This window comes from Mchenga conophoros, linkage group LG22 (assembly GCF_057382185.1).
Source record: "Mchenga conophoros isolate Kocher_MC1m ecotype Shallow Benthic linkage group LG22, M_conophoros_male_GT1.1, whole genome shotgun sequence".
Lineage (NCBI taxonomy): Eukaryota > Metazoa > Chordata > Actinopteri > Cichliformes > Cichlidae > Mchenga > Mchenga conophoros.
The window spans coordinates 21411504-21431297 of record NC_140546.1 but is presented as its reverse complement, the minus strand read 5'-3'; the positions used below and the strand labels follow the sequence as shown (position 1 = coordinate 21431297).

Genomic DNA, 19794 nt, shown 5'->3' with positions numbered 1-19794 from the left:
CATAATCTATTTTCTGCTGAAGTGTTGGTGACAGGGTGTCTGTTTTGTCTTTGTCACACCCGTATACCGTAAGTCAGCTTGGTCAGAGGTGAGCCAACACAGGCCCAACACTCTCCCTTTCTTCATCCTTTCTCTCTTTCCTTATTATTTGGGCCTGTTCCTGTTTGTCTTTGCTACACTGTCATTTATGATATGACTTAAGGCCTCACAGTCACCATCATTTTCCCCTCTGATCCTGTCAAATAGGTGCCCCGAAAACTCCTTGTTACAAAAGTGTCAGCTGTGCAAGCCCAAAAGACCCAGGGGGCTTTTTTCTTTTTCTTTTTTTTTCATTACAAGTAAGGTTGTCTGGCTAGCAGCTAGCTCAGCTGCGATCACTCACCCTCAATATAGAGTGACAAGTAGATGATGCAGTCTGACACAGCTCTGTGCTTATGCTATGGCGTGTTGATTGTTGAGAGAGAGTTTTAATTGAGATTTTGATTGAAATGGCACTCACTTGCCCTATAAGAGCTAGCGTCTCTATAGTACATACACATATTTTATACAAATCCACAGTTGTATATATTTGTACATTGTCTGATGCAGTGTGACTGTCCTTCAGGCACAAGACAAGAGAAAATCTCCAATCATCCATCCTGCTAAAATATCTCCAAATAAGGCTCTAAATCTCCAACAGTTTTGTTTTTGTCTGGCCTTCAAAATTCCCTGTAGGGGAGATGAAACGAAATCTCCACAGAATAACAAATAATCACCTCACTGTTATCCTATTTTACTTTAATTCAGCCATGCTAGAGATCGAAGATCAAACAAATAGCTTATTATGTATACTATTTTATTAATGTTATAATATTAATACAATACAAATTAGAGCATATTATGCATAAGGTGTTACAATGAGTTATAAAATGTCCTTTGTGACTTAATAAAGGGGAAAACCCTTCCCTTCCTGTCTTAGTGATGTTTTGAGGCAGCTTCAGTGCATCTTGGCATTAATTCTTCACTTTTCGCTCCTACTACTCTAGTCAACAGTGTCGCTCGATATTCTCACTTCAGGAGTCAAAAGTTCAGGTTTTGCCTTCAAATTGTTGCGCGTCTGTAGCGTGTCTATGGATTTGTGATAGCATTACGCCATCTACTGGACTCCAATCGGTAGCGCAACTACAACTAATCCTCCCCGAGATATCTGTCACTAGTCCACAGTAAGCACCCATATTGTAATTAAAATATTAATATTATTAAAATAAGTCACGTTATAGACGTGTGTAAATTGTTTTTTAAAAAAATAACATTCACTGTGCTCAAAATGTGGAACCGTTGTCACAACGGTACCGTTTAGCCCCGGCCACATTTACAGTAACTCCACAACTTCAGCTTTCAAGATGGCGGCGGCCGTAATTGAAACATGCCATGTAGCTTGTTGTGCAAACAGGACGCCAAATGTTGTTTCTTGGGGTCGCGGAGGAACTATCGCTTATGGGACATGTAACTCGGTGGCTCTATACGACCCAGAGGTAGGACAGGCCGTCACTTTCTACTGAGAATCCGCTGTTAGCTGTCACAGCCAGCGACGAGCATGCTGAAGTTTTAAATGGGCCGATATTTGTTTTTATTACTCCAGTAAACTTGTTCTTTCTTTAGGTGAGGAGAGTTGTAGCTCTTCTAAACGGACACACCAGCAGAGTCAATGCGGTCCAGTGGGTTCACAGAGAGGACAGCGGTGAGTGTGGAGAGAATGGAGCTGATGGCTGTCAAACTGCTTGTGTGTGTGTGTGTGTGTGTGTGTGTGTGTGTGTGTTTGTTTCCGTTGTTGATCCAATGCTGCCACAAAGGCAGCTGTTCTTTAAGAGCCTCGCAGAGGTTGCACTCGTGTTGAGCTATATTCCTGTCAGGACACTGTGCAGGTTAGTCACCTTATTCTGCAGGAAGCCTACAGCGAGCTCTCCAGAGACTCCTGGCACATTGAGAAACTATATTCCAAAAACGTTGCCATATGCTACAAGATTTATGTTTACAGTAGTTGTTACTGTGTTATGTGCGCCAAACCATCAAAACCGTGTTACTGTTATTGTCACAGCTCCAGAGGGTCATCTAGTCTCAGGAGGATCAGACAATCGGCTCATCCTCTGGGAAGCTCAACAGGATGGAAAGGTGAAGCAGCCGCAGCACATATTGCTCATACTGTTTCTTACACCTTGCCACCTCTTTAAACAGCTAGTAAAGCAAGTGCATGCTCCTTGGAGAAATGTTTGATTCCTCTCCATAATAATGGCCATACTTTCTGAAGTGATCTCCATCATGATTTGGCAGCATATAGGGTAGCACAGGTGGATTAAAAAAATAAATAAAATGTGATGTTTCCAGTTTATCCAGTCTGTTGAGTGTAAGGGCCACACTGGTCCAGTATGTGCTGCTGATGCCATCTACGTGGAGGACTCAAAGATACTGGTGGCCTCCTCAGCATCAGACTCCACAGTTAAACTCTGGCTCTGCTGTGATGCCAAACAAGGTAAGAGACAAAAAAAAGAGTGACTGATTTATTCATCAATTACAGTTGCTGTGATTCCTGAAATTGATAGTTACACTACAATTCTACTTATATTAAACTTGAATGATGTTCCCATAGAGAGGAACAGCCCCTCAGCTTGGATTTCCTGCTTAGGATGTTGAAGCAGCCCCAAGAACCCAGAGTTAATAGTCCGAGATGGCTGCAATGACCATAAACAGTAGTAAACACATAATAATATTCTGTCCTGCCACTGTTGTGTATTTGTGGCTCACTAAATAAGCCAAATAAGCTAAATACGCTTTTCCTGGAATTCATTAACTCAGGAGTAACTCCCGAGTTCCCAACAGCTAACTTCCTTTGTAACTGGAAGGCAGCATAATCACAGAAGCCCGACACAAAATCAAGAGTAATTGAATTAAAAGGAGAGAAGCTAGAAGATCTTATTTCATACAGTGGATGAACTGAGGGGCTGCGTCAAGACCAAAGATAAGCTAAATGAGGATAATTTTGAACGATGAATCATTCAAAGCTACTGCAGTTCAGTCTGAAACAATATGGAGCTGGTTAAGAGTGTGATTAGTCAGAAGTTATGTCTTCTTCTTATGAGGCATGGCTACTCTAAAGATCTATAGTTCTCTTCACATATTGTTTGATGTGTTTCAACAGAGATCCCTAAAGTGGTAGCACTGCAAAGCGTTTACCACAAAGAAAAAGCAATCATTTGTGAAGAGCTTTAAAAGAACAACATTTTTGTGTCCTTTAAGATTTCACAAGATATTAACTAAATTACATGACCTGGAAACGTAGGGGGTCTACAGCCACAAGCTAGAATGCTTCAGCATCCTTTCCCCTCTATATACCAACTATTAACTGACATATAAAATGTTAATTATTTGAGTTTATCATACTGTTTCTGATTACCTGTCTAGTAATGGCTTTCAGAGAGCATGGCAATGTTTGTAACTTGATTAGCGCTGTGCTGCAAAACTATTTAGGCTTGTCATGTATGCCACAGCACTTACAGTAGACTGTCTTCATGGTTCAGTGGACTTACTTACATTTAAGAAGAATTAGATGTATTTATTTGTAAAGCTTTACCTTCAAAGCTTCCAAACTAACTCACTCTTCTCTCTGATATAAATCTTAAAACTAAGTCACCATGTGCACAATAATTGGTTACAGGTACCGATCACCTTGCAAACTGAATGAGCCTCAGACTTTCCTAACTAGAGTCATAAATTCCCCTTGAACATCTAAAGGCTTCATTATCTGATTGTTCTTCTAAAGGGTAACGTGTATGTTTATAAACGTAGGTAAAACAACTTGCTGGTGATTTAAAAAAGAAATAAAAAGGCCAAATTTTAGATGGAATTTTTTATACCCCGTATCATACAAAGCTGTAGAATTATCCCTGGTAAAAACTGTGAGCATCTTTCGTGTTCCTGTCTGTCATCCATGATCCTTCCCTTGTTTCTAGCTGTCCCCCGTAACGTCTCCTCTTTGCTGAGAGTTCTCGTCCAGGTCTCAGTGCAGAAAAACATTAATGAAGCCTGACAGTTGTCGAGCTCAAGCGTGCGTTTTTGTGCACTAGGCATCACCTTGGGTTATATTCCCAGTTAAGAATACAGTCTATTTCAGATCGGTGCTGTTTGAAGAGCAGTGGCTCGAAATGTACTCTCTTCATCGGCGGGGGGGAAACTCTGTGTCCACATGTATAATGTCATCTGTATTATCTTAAATTATTTCCTGTTATTACATCGTGTTTAAAGTTTAATTTCATGTATGTTTCCTTTCCTCAGCTGAGTGCCTCCATAACTTGTCCTTTGGCAGCGGTTTCATGATGGATGTCTCTCTGGTACTGTTGCCAGGCAGCAGAGGTAAGCCTAAGCCGTTCATCCATAGACATCTCTTAAGTTATGAGACACACACACTCACACATACATTCTTTTTTCCTCTCTTGTCATCCATCTCAATTTACACGACTGCTTTAGAGCCTGTAACTGAACGTCATATTCAAACATTCAAAACTCTGTCTCCGTTTGAAGTGTCTCGCGTCATTTTGCCTCGCAATTTTACACGCTTTTCTGTCTGATTCATGCTGTGCTGCTTCCTTTCCATTCCGCTTCTGTTTATAAAACCTAGATGGGGATGTAAATGCATGAAGCCTGCTGTGAGAGCGAGAGTGTGTGTGTGTGTGTGTGTGTGTGTGTGTATGCGCGTGCTTTTGTGACTGTGTGAAAACTTCTTCTCACAGTTCCCATATTGGCCTGTGGGGGTGATGACTCTCGGGTGCATCTCTATGTGCAGGCCGATGGGCAGGTAAGCTCGGGTTGATATTTCTTTCAGGAAATGCTCTTTTATGTTCTTTGTGTGTACGCTTTCCTTTGAATTTCCACAGTTAGAGGGCAGTGTCTGACCCTTTTTAATCCCTCTACAATAGCTGCAGAGAGCCATGTCCCTGCAAGGACATGAAGACTGGGTTCGTGGAGTGGAGTGGGCATCTACAGGTGAGTGGTAATGTGTGTAGACTCTTTGTATCAGCTGTATAAGAAGGTTATTATCGTAGTAGAGTGTACGTGTGACACATTTAATTAAAAATCAAAGTACAGTAAGTCTTGAGCGATCTCTCACTTCATTTTATTATAATAGTTATAATAGATGCAACAATTGATTGAAACGTTTGCAGTTATATATGTAAACACAGTATGTAAGGCAAACAAAGTCAGCCGTTGGTATGGCCACCTTTATTCTTCAACATAGGCTGAACTCTTTCGAGCTCTCTTGTAATTTCTTTATGTAGTTTTAGGAATATTTCAAAAACCTTCTTGAAGGACATTTAAAGCTCTTCTTTGGATGTTTGCCAAGGAATAACTTTGAAAACCTGGAAAACTATTGCTAAAGACGGCTTTGAAAAACTGGAAGTCTTTCTCCTTAGAAGCAAAATGTAAAGATCTGAGGGCTGACTAAAAGGTTTTGCACAAAGACACAATCATGCTGAATCAACATTCAGTAACAATCATTATTTTATCATTTTTAGTTATTAAAAATTGAATAAAATAATGTTTGTTACTGGTCAAAGAGTTCTGTGGGTAATAAATGTACTAAGCTTACTAAAAAGGGACCTGTTACGGGCACCGAACATATTAAAGAAAAAAGGACTTGATAACTTTGTGGTCTGGAGTCCCTTTATCCCTTTATTTACCCTTTTTATCTTATTTTCTTTTTTCTGTTATGGTAGTGTTTTATCTTCCAGAGCTTGAAAAGCATGCGCTTGATTTCTCACTTATCTTTAGTCGATCTTAAGAAAGCGGGATAATGCAGTTTCTGGGCTTTGAAAGAGTTAGATAACATGTTGCTGAGTAAATGCTGAGAGGTGGGAGTAGATTTCCTGTCCTGGCCTTTAACCAATTTGACAAGAAAGGCTGACATGTGGTCTTTGACCTTTGCAAATTGAAAAACAAAGAAGTGGAAAGGCAATTTTCTCCTCGCAGACCCAGAAAATGTCTAAAGCATGCATGTGGTTTCCATCTTTCCATGCCAAAGTCCAGCCTCACCATCCACTGCATTCAGACTATTTTGATAGCACCCGGTAATGCATGGATCCAATCCAGGCTCTACTAATTGTGTAACCCTCTTCAAAGGCACTTCATTACTGCACTGTTCTGACTGTGTAAAAGCTATTTCATCTCCTTAACCAACCCTCTTCACCAGTGTCTCCTTCCTACTCACAGTCTATGACCTACCTTGCTGCCAAGCTACGAGCCAAAAAAGAGAGAGAATGAAGTTTGTTTATATGAAGTATTCTCACAGGAATGACAAAAACCCTCTCTCTGCTGCGAGGGTAGTTAAATAAATCAGTCTGTTCTTTTATGATTCGACAGATGGCAAATTGGAGCAGTAGAGGAGCAGTTTATCATAGCTGTACAATATTGGGGTTCAGAACATGATTTCTAGTTTTGTATTTCTCTCTTTTAATCTGTTTTTTTTTTTCACTAGGTTTAATTATACGTTACTTTAAAATCAGCTTGACATCTGTCATGCACTAAAAGCTTTGTAGAAAGAAGTCTCACTTGAAAGGCTTTTAATATGTTTGCTATTTTTCCTCATAATTAAATGGTCAGAAAACATGGCCGTGTTGGCCTTTTCGCAGACTGTGCAGAAACTGCAAGATTAAGATAGTGAAAGTATCATAAATTAAAAGTCAAAGTTAAAATGACTTTGATGCCCAGTTCTCGTTTTAAAAACACTGTTGCATAAGAAGTAGTCACCACTGCGCGTCGTTTCGGCACAGTTTGAGGCGAGTAGCAAAACAAATCATGGCTGTCGTTATCATTAGTGTCATTATGCTATGATTGACAAACTATAATGGCTTCATCCTTCTTATCCCAGCATTCTGGAGGCCTTTGGTGGTAGCAACACAGGACTTTTTTTTTTTGTTATATCTGTTTATCTTGGCAGAGATAAAAATGGAACGGTGGCTACTGCACTAAAACTAAAACACCAGTGTGAGAGACGGGCACACTCAGGAATAGTGGCATGTGCTTTGTTTGCCACTTGTCGGCGCGTATTTGACCCGCATACCTGTGTTCTGACTGGCTACATCACACTCAGCAGCAATCTTCTCCTAACTAACAGATAAGTGATCAAAGTGAAATTAAACATCTAGCTGAGGCTTTAATGCTCATTACAAGGCTGAAAACTAAGGCTCAGTATTTAATTGTCCCACGTGGCTCGGCTTTGACCACTTTAAGCACGATGAGCTCTGCTTGAAACTGAGTGCTGAAGCACGCTGACTTCTGTTAGAAATCAGTGGAAGTTTTATTCAAAGGTGCTATAAATAATGATTTTAAATTTATGATGAATCAAATGAGTGTCTGTGGGAAATTAGCCTACACTCTGCATAACTTTATATATTTTGTTTTAGCCACCAACAAGCTTCTGGCATAATTCTGACTGGATATTTGCCACTCTTCTGCCAAATATCTGCATTTTAACCATCTAGTTGTTGTTTTGCAGTGAAGTTGAAGAATTTGAAGGTATTCTTCCAACTTTGTTATTCCATCTCATTCATTCCATCCAGAGCATGATGCTACCACCACCATGCTTTCCAGTTCATGAAGGGGTTGAGCCTTGATGGTTCATGGGTTGCTTCTAACCAACTTCGTCTTATTTGAGGGTAACAGTTTGGGTCTTCTTCCAGACCTTGGCAAAGTTTTGACATGCCCAGATAAGTTGTACAGTTCTATAAACTGGTGATTGTGGAATCTGCAGCTGTTTAGAAAAGCTTCTGAAAGAGACTTGTCTAAGCCCTGACCTCAACCCTATTGAAAATCTGTGGACTACGCTTAAAAGCCGGGTCTGTGGACACCAATCTCAAATAATTTTAAATTTGTACACCCAGTTCTTGTTATTTAAAGTCACGGAAGATGTACAATTATTCCACACAGAACAGTACAAAGAAGTGATGAGGTTTTCAACACGTTCAAGTATACTAATGTGTCTGATCTCTCTATGGTTTTTTGGACTGTCATTGCTTCTGTTCGCACCAAAACAATACCACTATATTTCATAATACCACACATTTCATTGAAGGATATGATCTGATTAAATAAAACGATGCAAAGTGAGGATAGATTCTGCAATAGAATATTTTAAGAGCCGACACAAAATAACTTTGTAGTGAAGGTTTTTGGGTTTTTAACTCTCACTCATTCAGGTGGGGAGCTGTTATTAGCCAGCTGTTCGCAGGACTCTCTCATCAGAGTGTGGAGGCTGTGTGCCAAGTCTGGCACAGACACCCATGCAGAGGACAATCACAGCATCATCAAAATGAAAGAGGACATTTTTGAAGTGAAGGAGAGAGGTGAGTGGGCCACCCAGGCTTGATTATAAAAGGGGCGCTAATTAGCCAAATGAAGAGAGAAGGTTTTTGAAGGTTTAATGGCACATGATGGTTACAGACCTGTATGTATGTTTATACATAATTGTTTTTTTGTGTGTGGAATTTTTCAAATTTCATGCAGTTGTTCTCGTAATCAGACACTATTTCCTGTGGAGGTTTTTTTGTTGTTGTTTTTAAGCTGTTTTTTTTAGGCTTCATTTGTGTTCTTTCTACAGATAAGTCCTCGGTGTATGCTGTGTCCCTTGAAACGGTGCTGGCAGGCCATGAGAACTGGGTGTATGGGGTTCACTGGCAGCCTCCTCTCTATCAAGGTACCTTGATTAAAACCTGGGAGGAAATGCCTGCTATGACGCCCATTTTTGGGCATGCACTTGCATAAATTTGCCAGTAGGTCATTGCTACAATCTATTAGTTAGTCAAAAACACAATCAGACCATTTATTATAGATTCAGAGAAAAAAACATTTCAATCACTTACTCAATTTCCACAGCTGGTGGAAGTAAATGAATTGGCTTGGACACAAAAGGCATGTTTTTTTCCCCTTTTGTCTTTCAGTCTTGGCTTACAAAAGCCAGCGAGAGACTGTGACATTTTAAAAGGAAAAAGAAAAATAGAAGTGTTAAAAGTTATTGACTTAATTAGTCCTCAAAGGAATGACCGATGTATGCGATAAATTCTTGCTTTAAACTCTGGTTTACATATATCTTTGCTTCAGATACATCAATACAAACAATCTTTTATTTTTAATTTATAAGTCAACATAAGTTACAATAATTATGATGCAGACACATGTGTCCAAACTGAAAAACACTTCACGAAATGACAGTTGCACTCTCCCTGCAGTTTGGTGGTCTTTGCATGGAAAGCAGTCATGCCTGCAGCTATCTGTGTGTTTGGGGAGCAGAGAGCTTTTAACCACAGCACCATCATTTGTGATCTTGTCTTGTTCTTGGTGTTTGTTGTAAATAGAGAGCAGTCAGTTTGAAAAGAGCAAAACATGTTCATCAGTACTCCTTGAGTTTTTGTGCTGCACTAAAAGTAAAGAGGTCGCTGAGATGATTAAAATAAGTAGTTAAAAAAAAAACATGCTATGAAAATTTGACTGTTCAAATAATTTGCACATGCGGCCGAGAACAAAGGATGTTGGGAGTAGGATGTACTTCAGCTGAAACGTGATAAAGATGGAGAAGCACTGGCCTAATGATCAACTGTTAAGCAATTTTTTGATCTCCATGCTTTTCCTGAAAATAGATCTCTTTATCTCCTCCTGCAGGTGGCGAGCTGCAACAGCGTCTCTGTTTGCTCTCCGCCTCTATGGACAAAACCATGATCCTCTGGGCTCCTGAGGAGGGTTCTGGAGTGTGGATAGAGAAGGTCAGTGTTGTGCATGCAGGTCCACAGAGCCTACACACATATACAATAAGTGAATTCAGTCATTCTTGATAGTCAGCACAGGGTTTGTTCACACATCCACGGAGACTCGCACACCCACCTCCTCAGTCTATTTTGGCCAGTTTTCCTTTCAGTTGCTTGTGACATGATCTGGAGCCTGAATCCCCCCACCCCCCACCCTGCACCCTCCGTCCACAGTATCCCTTCTCCTGCTGTCAGTGCCCTTGCGTCAGTTTCCACTCTCCCTGACATTGAAGTGTCAGGAATAGAAGTGATAGACAGTGATGAAGAGGCGCTGAGCCCAGCACTGTGAGTTTAGCAAAGCCGGTGTTGTCCTCCCCCCATCCTCCCTTCTATTACTTACTCACACTGAGCCCCCCTTTTTTAACAGCCCATTCCCTAACACATCCAACAAGAGATGGAGAGGCTGCTGGTGGAAGATGTGCCATAGCCTCTGACTGCAGCACCTTTCCTATTTTTTTTTTTTTTTTAATCATCAGTCTTTCTTTTTGACTCTTTACACCCACCTTTCATAATGTTCTCCTCCCTTTCTTTTTCTATCCCCTTCTGACATCATCTCTGGCCTCCTTTTCTTCCTCCCCCCTCCACCTCGTGTCTTTGGTGCCCAAACAGCTGCTGTTGTGCTAGAATGAGACTAAATTTAACTCAAGTGTGGATGGCAAAGAAAAAACAGTTCTCTGCCCATCTGCCCCACAGCTTTTTCTTTTTTTGTGCAAAGCCTATTCTCATGTGGTTCAGGGCTACCTCAGAGTACCTTCCTTCATACCTGACACTTACTGCATAGGCGTCTGATACAAACTACTGCCAAAGATATGCTCGGACGCAGAGGCATCCCAGAATGGTGGACCAAAAATGCTCTCACACACACATCGCACTCATCCAGTTGAACAGAAGTGGCTGACCTCGTCATGGCAGGCACCTCGGCTGTGATCACATTCTGCAGTAATGAATAAGATTCCACACTTGATCAGTTGCATTTTTGCACCTTTGATCTCATCGTCCACATTCAGAGCGACGAGCAACAAAGACTACAGAAAGGAGAAAATTCTAAAAGTCTAGAATCCGACAAAGGGACGATGATTACGACCTGAAGCGAGCATTGATGTCACAAATTCTTCCCAGTATGATTAGACAAAGCAGTCAGAGGGGAAAGAATAAGCAGCGATGGGCGTCAAGTTTAGTGCAGCCAATCTCCCTCCATAGCCAGATTTTTTTCTCTTGATACCAAGAATAAAGAAATAACCCCCATACCTGAAATAAGCTTTTTGCTGAATGTAAGAGTGCATAGCATACGAGTCTCTTCCTCTCTTTGCTCTCCCCTTCATTTCTTTTTGAGATTCAAACCCTTTGAACTGACAGTTTCCCCTGCCTGCAGACGCTTTGTCACTTACACCAGAAACACACAGGTACAACAATGACACCTTGAATTGAATTAAACTCAATTTATATAATGATATGTTTTTGGGAATTAAAGGCATTTGAGTGTTTTCTCTACCCTCACAAAGGTTTTCTTTTTTGAGACTAGCATTTTTTTGGGGGTCCCACAGAGCTAAATGACCAGCCATGTGTGCCTTAATTAGCTGTTTTTTACAAAGAAGCGCTCCACTTCTTTACGCTGATTAGAGTAATTGGTGAGATTTAATGGAGAGCAGGGCTAGGAGTGGGATGGTTGGGGCCCACCGCTGCGTAAAGCACATCTCACTAACGAGGCACACTGGTAATTAACATCTTCAACTGACCACAGTGGGCCACCACAACGCCTAGAGGGATTATCAGTTTGTGTGTGCGTGTGTGTCTGAAGATAACCTTTTATTTAGACCTTGGCGTATGTATCCTCCTCAGGGTACACTTAGTCGCATGGCAGATCACAGAAAGCAACAAAGTCCAAAGAGAGTTCTGTTTTATAGATGACGCTACAAGTAGTTCATTTCATGCAAAGTGAGTCTGTAGTTAAAAAAAAATCAGCAAGTCAACCGTGTCAGTAATGCAAAACATGTGATTTTTATTATTTTCTTTTTGCAAAAATCTTGAGCTACATGCCATTTCTTTATATTTTTTCCAAGGACCCAGACTTTCTTGTAAGTTTTTAAAGAGGTCTTGAGCAATAGTTCTTCGAGGTTTGTACATGACCATTTTCATAGGAATGTGTTTGTTTTAAGTTTATGATAAGCTACCTAATGTTGACCTACGAATCATTCAGGCACAAAAAGGGCACCTAATTCGAGAAATGAACCACACATGACAAACAACGCAGCAAACAACCATTTTTAACTTGCATCTTTAGACCCTTTATTACTAGCAGTCTGTCACAAAAGCACATATTCTGCCGTTACGTTAGTTGGAAAATACCAAAGGAAGAAATAAAGCAAAGACCTGATGGAGGCATTTGGAATTTCTGCATCGTCTTTGTGTCTGCTCTTCACTGAAGACTCATCAGAAATGGTCTCAGTGGAAAGGTGGCTGTCAAGGTTTAGGTGTGGCATTAGAAAGGAGGTACAATAGTGAGTATCTACAGCCATGCTTTTCATGGTTTGGAGCTGCATTTCACCAGCATGATCCATATTGCAACACGATCAGGCTGCGCTGAAGAACAAACCAAATATTAATTTTAAAGTTCGTTAAAATGGTCGTTTGTTCCTTACGTACTGTTTTTCCATGTAGTTTTGTATGTTTCATGAAATCACTGCAGCCATTTCCCATCATTCTTGAGCAAAATTAAGAAACGATAGGCGGCCCAAGACTTTTGCACACTACTGCGTTACTGAAAATTGAAAACCTGAAGAAGTTGCATTGGGTTCTGAGATGTATATCAGTTTTCTCTAAAAATTAAAGACATTAGTTTCTGTTGCTGTTAACATTATGTGTACACAAGCGTTAAAGTACTAAAAAAGTGTTTTTAAAAAGAATTAACAAAGACAAAACCAAATCATAAACACAAAAAGCTAAAAAAAAATATTCTTTTACACGAAAACATTTTTATCTGTACTTCCTAATGAACCACTTTCAAGTTGAAAATGAATTGCCAAATAATATTTCAAGTAATAACCCACACGTGACAGTCTGAACTCAGTTAAACACCCTGCAAACTTTATACTGAGAGCACTGTAATAAATAGGCGGCCCTTTTCTGTTACAAATAGTGTACACGTCATTGATTCATTCTTATTCTGTCAGATCTTTTCTGAGGCAAGCACAAATATTCCCACACTGTAGATTATGCTAAATGTCTGCCAAGATAATTAAGAGAAGTCCATTTTTGCATATATCATGGAAATAATCATTCACTATATCTTTTATTATATTTTACACGCATTGTATTTTTTTACAGGACTGAGAAAAACCGAAAAGCCGCTCTCACCATCTTTCAGTGTTGCTCCAAAAAAAAAAAAAAATGTGGGTTTTAATACCTGTGCTTCATGCTGAATGGGTTTTCTCAGTATGGCTAAGCTCTCTCTCTCTGAGAATGATATATACCTCCCCATTTTTACCGTCCTTGTTCTATTACTCCCAAATACTCCCACTACCCACTGTCCAGCGATAAGGCACACCACACATCCATATTGTTCCTGCTCTCGTAAACAAGACAGATGACGGCTTTTTGCCTCTGCGAGTTTTTACATGATTTACGGCTGCCCCTTGTGTGCAGAATTTTAAAATCAATCTGCTTAATGTTGCATCCCGTTCTCTCTCAATCTCGGCATCTATGTTTCTTCCAGGCGGTCTCTCTTTCCTCTCTCTTACTCTGTCTCTTTCTAGATGGCTGGAAGATTGTGCCATTCAAAGTAAAGGCATGCCTTTATCGCTGCCATTAGTTCCGCTGTGTTTCAGCCTGCATACGGGCATTATTTTGAAGGTCACTGTTGACCAGTATATGCAGGCGAGAACGTAGGATGATTGAGATCCTCAGTTTACTTCCACATACAGTACACTGCCGTAGCTAAATTATGTATGTTCTGCTGATACTGTGTTTTTGCGTAGCCTCTTAAGGTCTTTGTTTGATACACATTGTTCACTGTGTGTTCTGCAGTTTGCCTCAGGTCACTGGTGACAATAAACTACCCTTTTAAAAAAACAAAAAACAAAGGTTACTGACCAAGCTGTACAATAGGGGAAAAAGTGTGAATTTAGCAATTCTCAAATTTCCTCATAGCCAGTACATATATCATTTTAAGGCATGGGCTAATTAAAGATGGAAGAGATACCTGGATACAGAACACAGTGCTGCTGAGGGAGCAGCGTAACACTCGAGGTTTGGTTTGACTGCTATCGATTTGAATAGATCTCCCCTTTGGGCCCAGTTTGCCTCCAAGGCCTCAAGGCCCAATAAAGCTTTTAATTGTTTGAATTCTTCATGGCAGTGAGAAGTTAACCTGGTCTGCAATATGCCCGCTGTCCTTGAAGTGTACAGACTCGGTGTGTCTATCACTGTTGAAGGATGAAGGTAGTTCTGGTTGCATCACTTGACAGCTCATGGTTAAAACGGCTCCCTGTGGCCTGAATACTCTGATTAATTTCTGCATTGTTTTTAAGTTATTTCTGTCGCGTAATCCCACATTGAATTGTACTGGTTATATAAGCAACAGCACAATACTAATATTGTCGTCTATTTCAGGATGTAATTTAAATTTTCTTTGGGTATTAATTTCAATGAATGGTTGAATTAATCCAGTGCAGTTTATCTTTGGAACTAAAGCAAAGCTTTATAGTCTGTATTCTTGTTGCCATCTAGTTCTTGTGGAATATAAATTTTTTGTTGTTGCAGTTCTCCTTTAACTTCTTATATCAAACTTGATTTATGTATTTCGCTTCTTTTCTCTTCTTGCCTTAGAATAAACTTAAAGTGAGTTCGGATGACCTCATAGGTTTAAACAGTGAATTTTCATTTGTTTGGGTAATTGGTAACTGCACTTAAATCAAAATGGGTTTTCTGTTACAGGCAGCGATTTGAATCCACAAAATTCAATACAAAACTGTCTGTATGCACAAAGGCAAGGTGCACATGATTGGACAGGTGATGAAAATCCTAAAGGAGTCAGTCGTTTTTCTGGCCACGATTACTGGTAATTTTAAAATTGGATGTCTTTTATACTGCGAGCTCACACCACATGGAGGGTTTAGTCTCTATATAGCATGATGTACGGGTCACGAGCTCTCAACCAAATCCAATTTATGCAAATCTCTCAGTGTTTTTAAGCTCAAACATTTTTCATCATTATTTGTTTAATGTGATACGCTGGGCTGCAATTGCATTCATTATGTATTAGACAAATGTATTTGTTTGGAGGGGGGCAGAGTTTATTCAACTCAATTTTTATTATTTAAATTTTTAATTTCTTATTATTATTCAATGAGACTAATAAGTCTCATTTTACATAATTTCTCATCTGGCTCGCTGGCTTAATTTGTTAGGTTTTAATTTTTTTCCTGCTTCTGTCTGCTATTACGGAGTCTGTTAGTTAATAAGTCTTAGAGGGAGACTGAGAAGAGCTTTGACAATCCTAACTTCTCCCTCCCTCAACCTGTTTTGCATAAACCTCAGCGTGTAGGCTTACATAGAACCAAGAGGAGACACATGAGCTTTATGCACTACTGCATATAATGCCTTAAAAGCGAATAATAAAATCTTGACTTTTATTTTGAACTCACAGGCAACCAGTATAGGGACACTGAGATAATGTGGGAGATATGTGGGGTCTCAATTGCACGTGCCAGTTGATAACCACGCAGCAGTGCTTTGGAGCAGCTGCAGTCGGCTAAGCAGTGACACACTGACACATGAATAAAGCTTATTACAGTAGTCGAGTCGAAACAGAGGAGTGGCTTCACTTTTGTGAGTAGACTGAGATAAAAAGAAGCTAGTTTTAGCATTACTTCTAGGTTCCTCGCAAAGTTTTTTTTTTAAAATAATGCATCCCAATAAGTTTGCCCTCAGTTATTTTTTTTCCTTTCCCGCCAGGTGCGTGTTGGGGAGGTTGGTGGTAACACTTTAGGCTTCTACGGCTGCCAGATGAGTGCAGACGGCTCCATGATTCTAGCTCATGCTTTTCACGGTGCACTACATCTCTGGTGCAAGGACCTAGACAAAGAGGTGAGAGCCATAGATGTGGTGATTATACTCAAACTTTCAAGTCAATGTCCTTTACTTAGTTGCATCTTAACGTTTTTTTCCCCCATTATTTCCAGAAGAAGTATACATCGTTTTTATGTTGAAGCAGAGTGGCAGTTCAATTTGAAATAAGATTCACTGTTTGTGTATTTCCCCCTCGGCTTCACTGTGAGAGTGTATTTGAGTGTAATTAGTCACACCAGGTTTCCTGCCTGCCACTCAGTATGACTGGCTTAGCATTTGTCTTTGTTGCTTGTCCCTGAAATTGAATAAATGTCTCAAGGCCCAATGATTTAATTCTGAGACAACTGGGTTTACATTTATACCCAGTTGGAACTTACATTTACAGTTCAACACAAACCTGAGGTTGTGTTTTAAAATAAATTTGCCTCTGAGACAGGAACATGTACCACTGATATAGCTGTTAATGTCTAAAACCAGCTGAGCAGTTAGGATCCTTTCTTCCAGGGAGAGTGGAGACCTGGAGTTGTGATATCAGGTCACTTTAATGCAGTTCAGGACCTGAGCTGGGATCCTGAGGGTGAGTTCATCCTCAGTGTGGGCTCTGACCAGACCACCAGGCTATTTACTCCATGGAGGACACAAGAGAGCAAAAAGGTAAAAACAGATGCAAAATTAGCAGCATTGAATCATAACAACAGCAGTTACAGTGACCTTTCCGTCTCACTATATGGCTTTAGAGATATGATACCATGAAAATGTGTTTGAGGTATATTAGTTATTTCTTTTTTTCTCGCTGCTCAACAAAAATTCAAGCTTCGTTTAGCATAAACCCTACAATCCGTGCCGTGTCGAACATGCACACATTCAGTGTTTCCCTGAAATAATCCAACAGCAGCCAATCCTTCAATCTCAGTTCCAGAAATCATTCGTTTCTGAAAGCTTGACCGAAAACTTATGTCTTCTACTTAGATTTAAAAATGGTCAGCTGATACTTGTCTGAGGTGTTTTGGTCTTGTACCGGCATATCTACCACATTTGCCGGTACAAGACCATATAAGGCTTTAAACAGAAACAGCACCACTTTTTAACTCTGTAATGCACAAGGAGGCAGTGCAAGGCTCTCTTGGTTCTTGGTTTTTTATTTTTGGACTCATTGAAAAGGGGTAAAAGATGATTGACTAACTCCAGTGTATCACAGCAGTCCAGTTTAGATGTAACAAAACATGCACAACATCCACAGTATTTTTTTTGTCTCTCAGATGTCAAATTTGTGTTAAAGATTATCCCAAGGTTCTTAACTTGTGTTGAACCACATGATTAATGACTTTCTACTTCTCAGGCCCCAGTCACACAGGCCTAGAGACCAGTGGGAGGTCTTACATTTCAGGGAATGGTACTTTATACAGGAATGCTATGGGGAATGTGTGTACTCTGCACACTTTTTCAAGTTTCGCTCCAGCTCAGAGAAAAAATGGCAAGTGTGCGCAAGCCAGAGTCTTCCATGCAAACAAGGGGCAACTGCAGCAGTCTGCTTGCCATCAAAGTAATCACAGGAATGATTTCATCCAGTATCTGGCAGCGATTAGATGTTAACAGGAGTTGCTGACCATGACTGTGTGACTTTAGAATTAAATAAAATTGCCAAATGGTAATCTTTGTCTAGTGATTTGGATACATGTTAAATCTCACATTGTCATGAAATAAAACCGTTCTGATTTCTACGTGTATCCTCATTCAGTGGCAAGATTAAAGAAATAGGTGCCCAGTTATTAACAGTACAGTAATATTTCACAGTTTAATTATACTTTGCTCGCTCTATATGATGAATGCTTGGGATACACTGATAATAGAAAACATACCCATCAAAAGTTCATATTCCTTACAGTAAATTCAGATTTAATTAAGATTTAGAATTTTAGTTAAAAAACGACTACTTGTGGCCGCACTGCATTTATTTTTTTTCATCATTTAATATATCAATCATATTTCATGCACTTGTATTTAATGAATATCGTTGCCATTCAAATGATTTGCTTCGTCTTGGCTCGTCCTAACAGTTGCTACTTAGCGTGTTGTTCTTTTTTGGCGTAGGCCGTTTGCCTACGCCAAAATATATATGCAGGTTCTAGTGTATTATTCTTTCCATTTTTTTAAAATGTCTTTAGGCTATATCTAATTTAGTTTCAACACTATATATATTCTAAGATGACTCAGCTGGGACTGAAACCAATATTGCAGTGGGGTAATATATTAAAGTAAAAGATTACACTTCTAAATTGCCAATATAGTCATCCACCTAGCATTTTAGAAGCAGGGCAAGACATACCAGTTTAGCATTCAGTTGGGGTAGAAACATTTGTAGTCACGCTTCCTGCTTCCACTACATTATTCAAGTTGCCAGTTTGGATTATTGCCACAATACCACCTGATTCTAGTGCCAAATGAAATCTAGTTATCACAATGGAGGCTTCCATCGTCCCCTGTGAGAACACTTTGAATCTTAAGCTGGAAATGTTTCACTTGCACGAGAGAATCAATGGTGTATTTGGCGTCGTTTCAAAGGCCTGGGTTTTGGGCCAAGAAAATAAATCCCCAAACATCAGAGATCTATCGAAAAGGGAGGCACTGCCCAACGCGACCAAATGAACAGAGCCACGTGTTCAGCATATGTTTTTGTGGCTGTCATCACTGCAGGTCACGTGGCATGAAATCTCTCGGCCGCAGATCCATGGATACGACATGCAGTGTCTGGCCATGATCGGGAGGTTTCAGTTTGTGTCTGGAGCTGATGAGAAGGTCCTGAGAGTATTTCAAGCACCTCGTAACTTTGTGGAGAACTTTGCTAATATATCTGGGACTTCAAAAGAAACTCTGTTAACATCCTGTGTAAGTGTTCAGCTAAATGTGTATCTAAAGAATATTTGATTTTATTCTGAAGGTATATTATTCCCATTGGTGGAAATGTTTGGAATTAAATCTTACGAAAGCTTTATTCTCTGAAAAGTACTTAATGGACTGTTCAGTCCCCTTAAAAAGCCTTTGCAGTCTCTAACACATGAATATACCTTCTGCGTTTGTTTCAACTATGTCAGGACTCTGCCGACCTCCCAGAAGGAGCCAGCACACCTGCCCTCGGGCTGTCCAACAAGGCTGTATTTCAGGGTAAAATAAAAAAATTACACCGCAGTTTTGTTTGATGATTTCCATCAAAAATCAATTTCGCTTCACTCTGTAGTTTGAGAAAGCTTATTCATATGCGGGTTTGTTCATCGCTTTTGCATAATGTAACAGTATAATTTCAATTTCCAGGTGACCTTGTGCCGAAAAACAAAGAAGAGGGGGAGCAGTTCAACAGGGTATCTGACCAATACCAGGAGTCTTACTTCCACCCACTCAACCTGACAGGTACTGCTGCATGATCTACACTTTCAAGTATTTTTACAGATGACCTAGTCTCACTTAAAATGTGGTAAACCTCTCTGATAAATAATTTTGAAGCCAAAAGGGCATCCCTGTTTCCCTCTCGAGTCTAAAAGCCTGAGTCATACTCGTCATTTAAGAGTTTGAGAGATATGCCTATTGCTGGTTGCTCTTATAAGAGCCGATGATATGCAGTTAGTTAGAGCTTTATTTATAGAGTCCACTGTGTTTTCTCTTGGGGAGGTGGGCTGCTGAAGGCTGATGGTATCACAGCAGGAGAAAGTTTGGAAAAAGAAGAGCGGTCTGGAGCCAGTAATGCAAGCAGAAGCAACAAGAAAATAAATTAATAAAGACAGGAGCCAGAAAAAAAGTTTGAAAACTGATCATTTAAAAACAGAGAAGGTTTAAAACGGTCACCGAGGAAAAGGAAAACTAGGGGAACAAAAGAGAAGGTAATTGTAGGAAACAGGCAAATGGGAAT

General features: G+C 40.0%; 1 protein-coding gene across 1 annotated transcript in view; it reads left to right on the top strand.

Moving 5' to 3' along the window:
• Positions 1 to 1355: 1355 nt before the first annotated feature.
• elp2 (elongator acetyltransferase complex subunit 2) overlaps positions 1356 to 19794 on the top strand; it is a 33355-nt gene continuing 14916 nt past the window's right edge. Inside the window, exons 1-15 of the mRNA XM_085262745.1 lie at positions 1356 to 1514; positions 1642 to 1720; positions 2078 to 2151; positions 2365 to 2509; positions 4309 to 4386; positions 4764 to 4828; positions 4950 to 5016; positions 8226 to 8372; positions 8627 to 8722; positions 9685 to 9785; positions 15780 to 15911; positions 16398 to 16547; positions 18588 to 18779; positions 18986 to 19055; positions 19203 to 19298. Of these exons, the coding sequence (XP_085118871.1) occupies positions 1383 to 1514; positions 1642 to 1720; positions 2078 to 2151; positions 2365 to 2509; positions 4309 to 4386; positions 4764 to 4828; positions 4950 to 5016; positions 8226 to 8372; positions 8627 to 8722; positions 9685 to 9785; positions 15780 to 15911; positions 16398 to 16547; positions 18588 to 18779; positions 18986 to 19055; positions 19203 to 19298 (1624 nt within the window). The 5' untranslated portion in view covers positions 1356 to 1382. The remainder of the gene's footprint in view (positions 1515 to 1641; positions 1721 to 2077; positions 2152 to 2364; positions 2510 to 4308; positions 4387 to 4763; positions 4829 to 4949; positions 5017 to 8225; positions 8373 to 8626; positions 8723 to 9684; positions 9786 to 15779; positions 15912 to 16397; positions 16548 to 18587; positions 18780 to 18985; positions 19056 to 19202; positions 19299 to 19794) is intronic.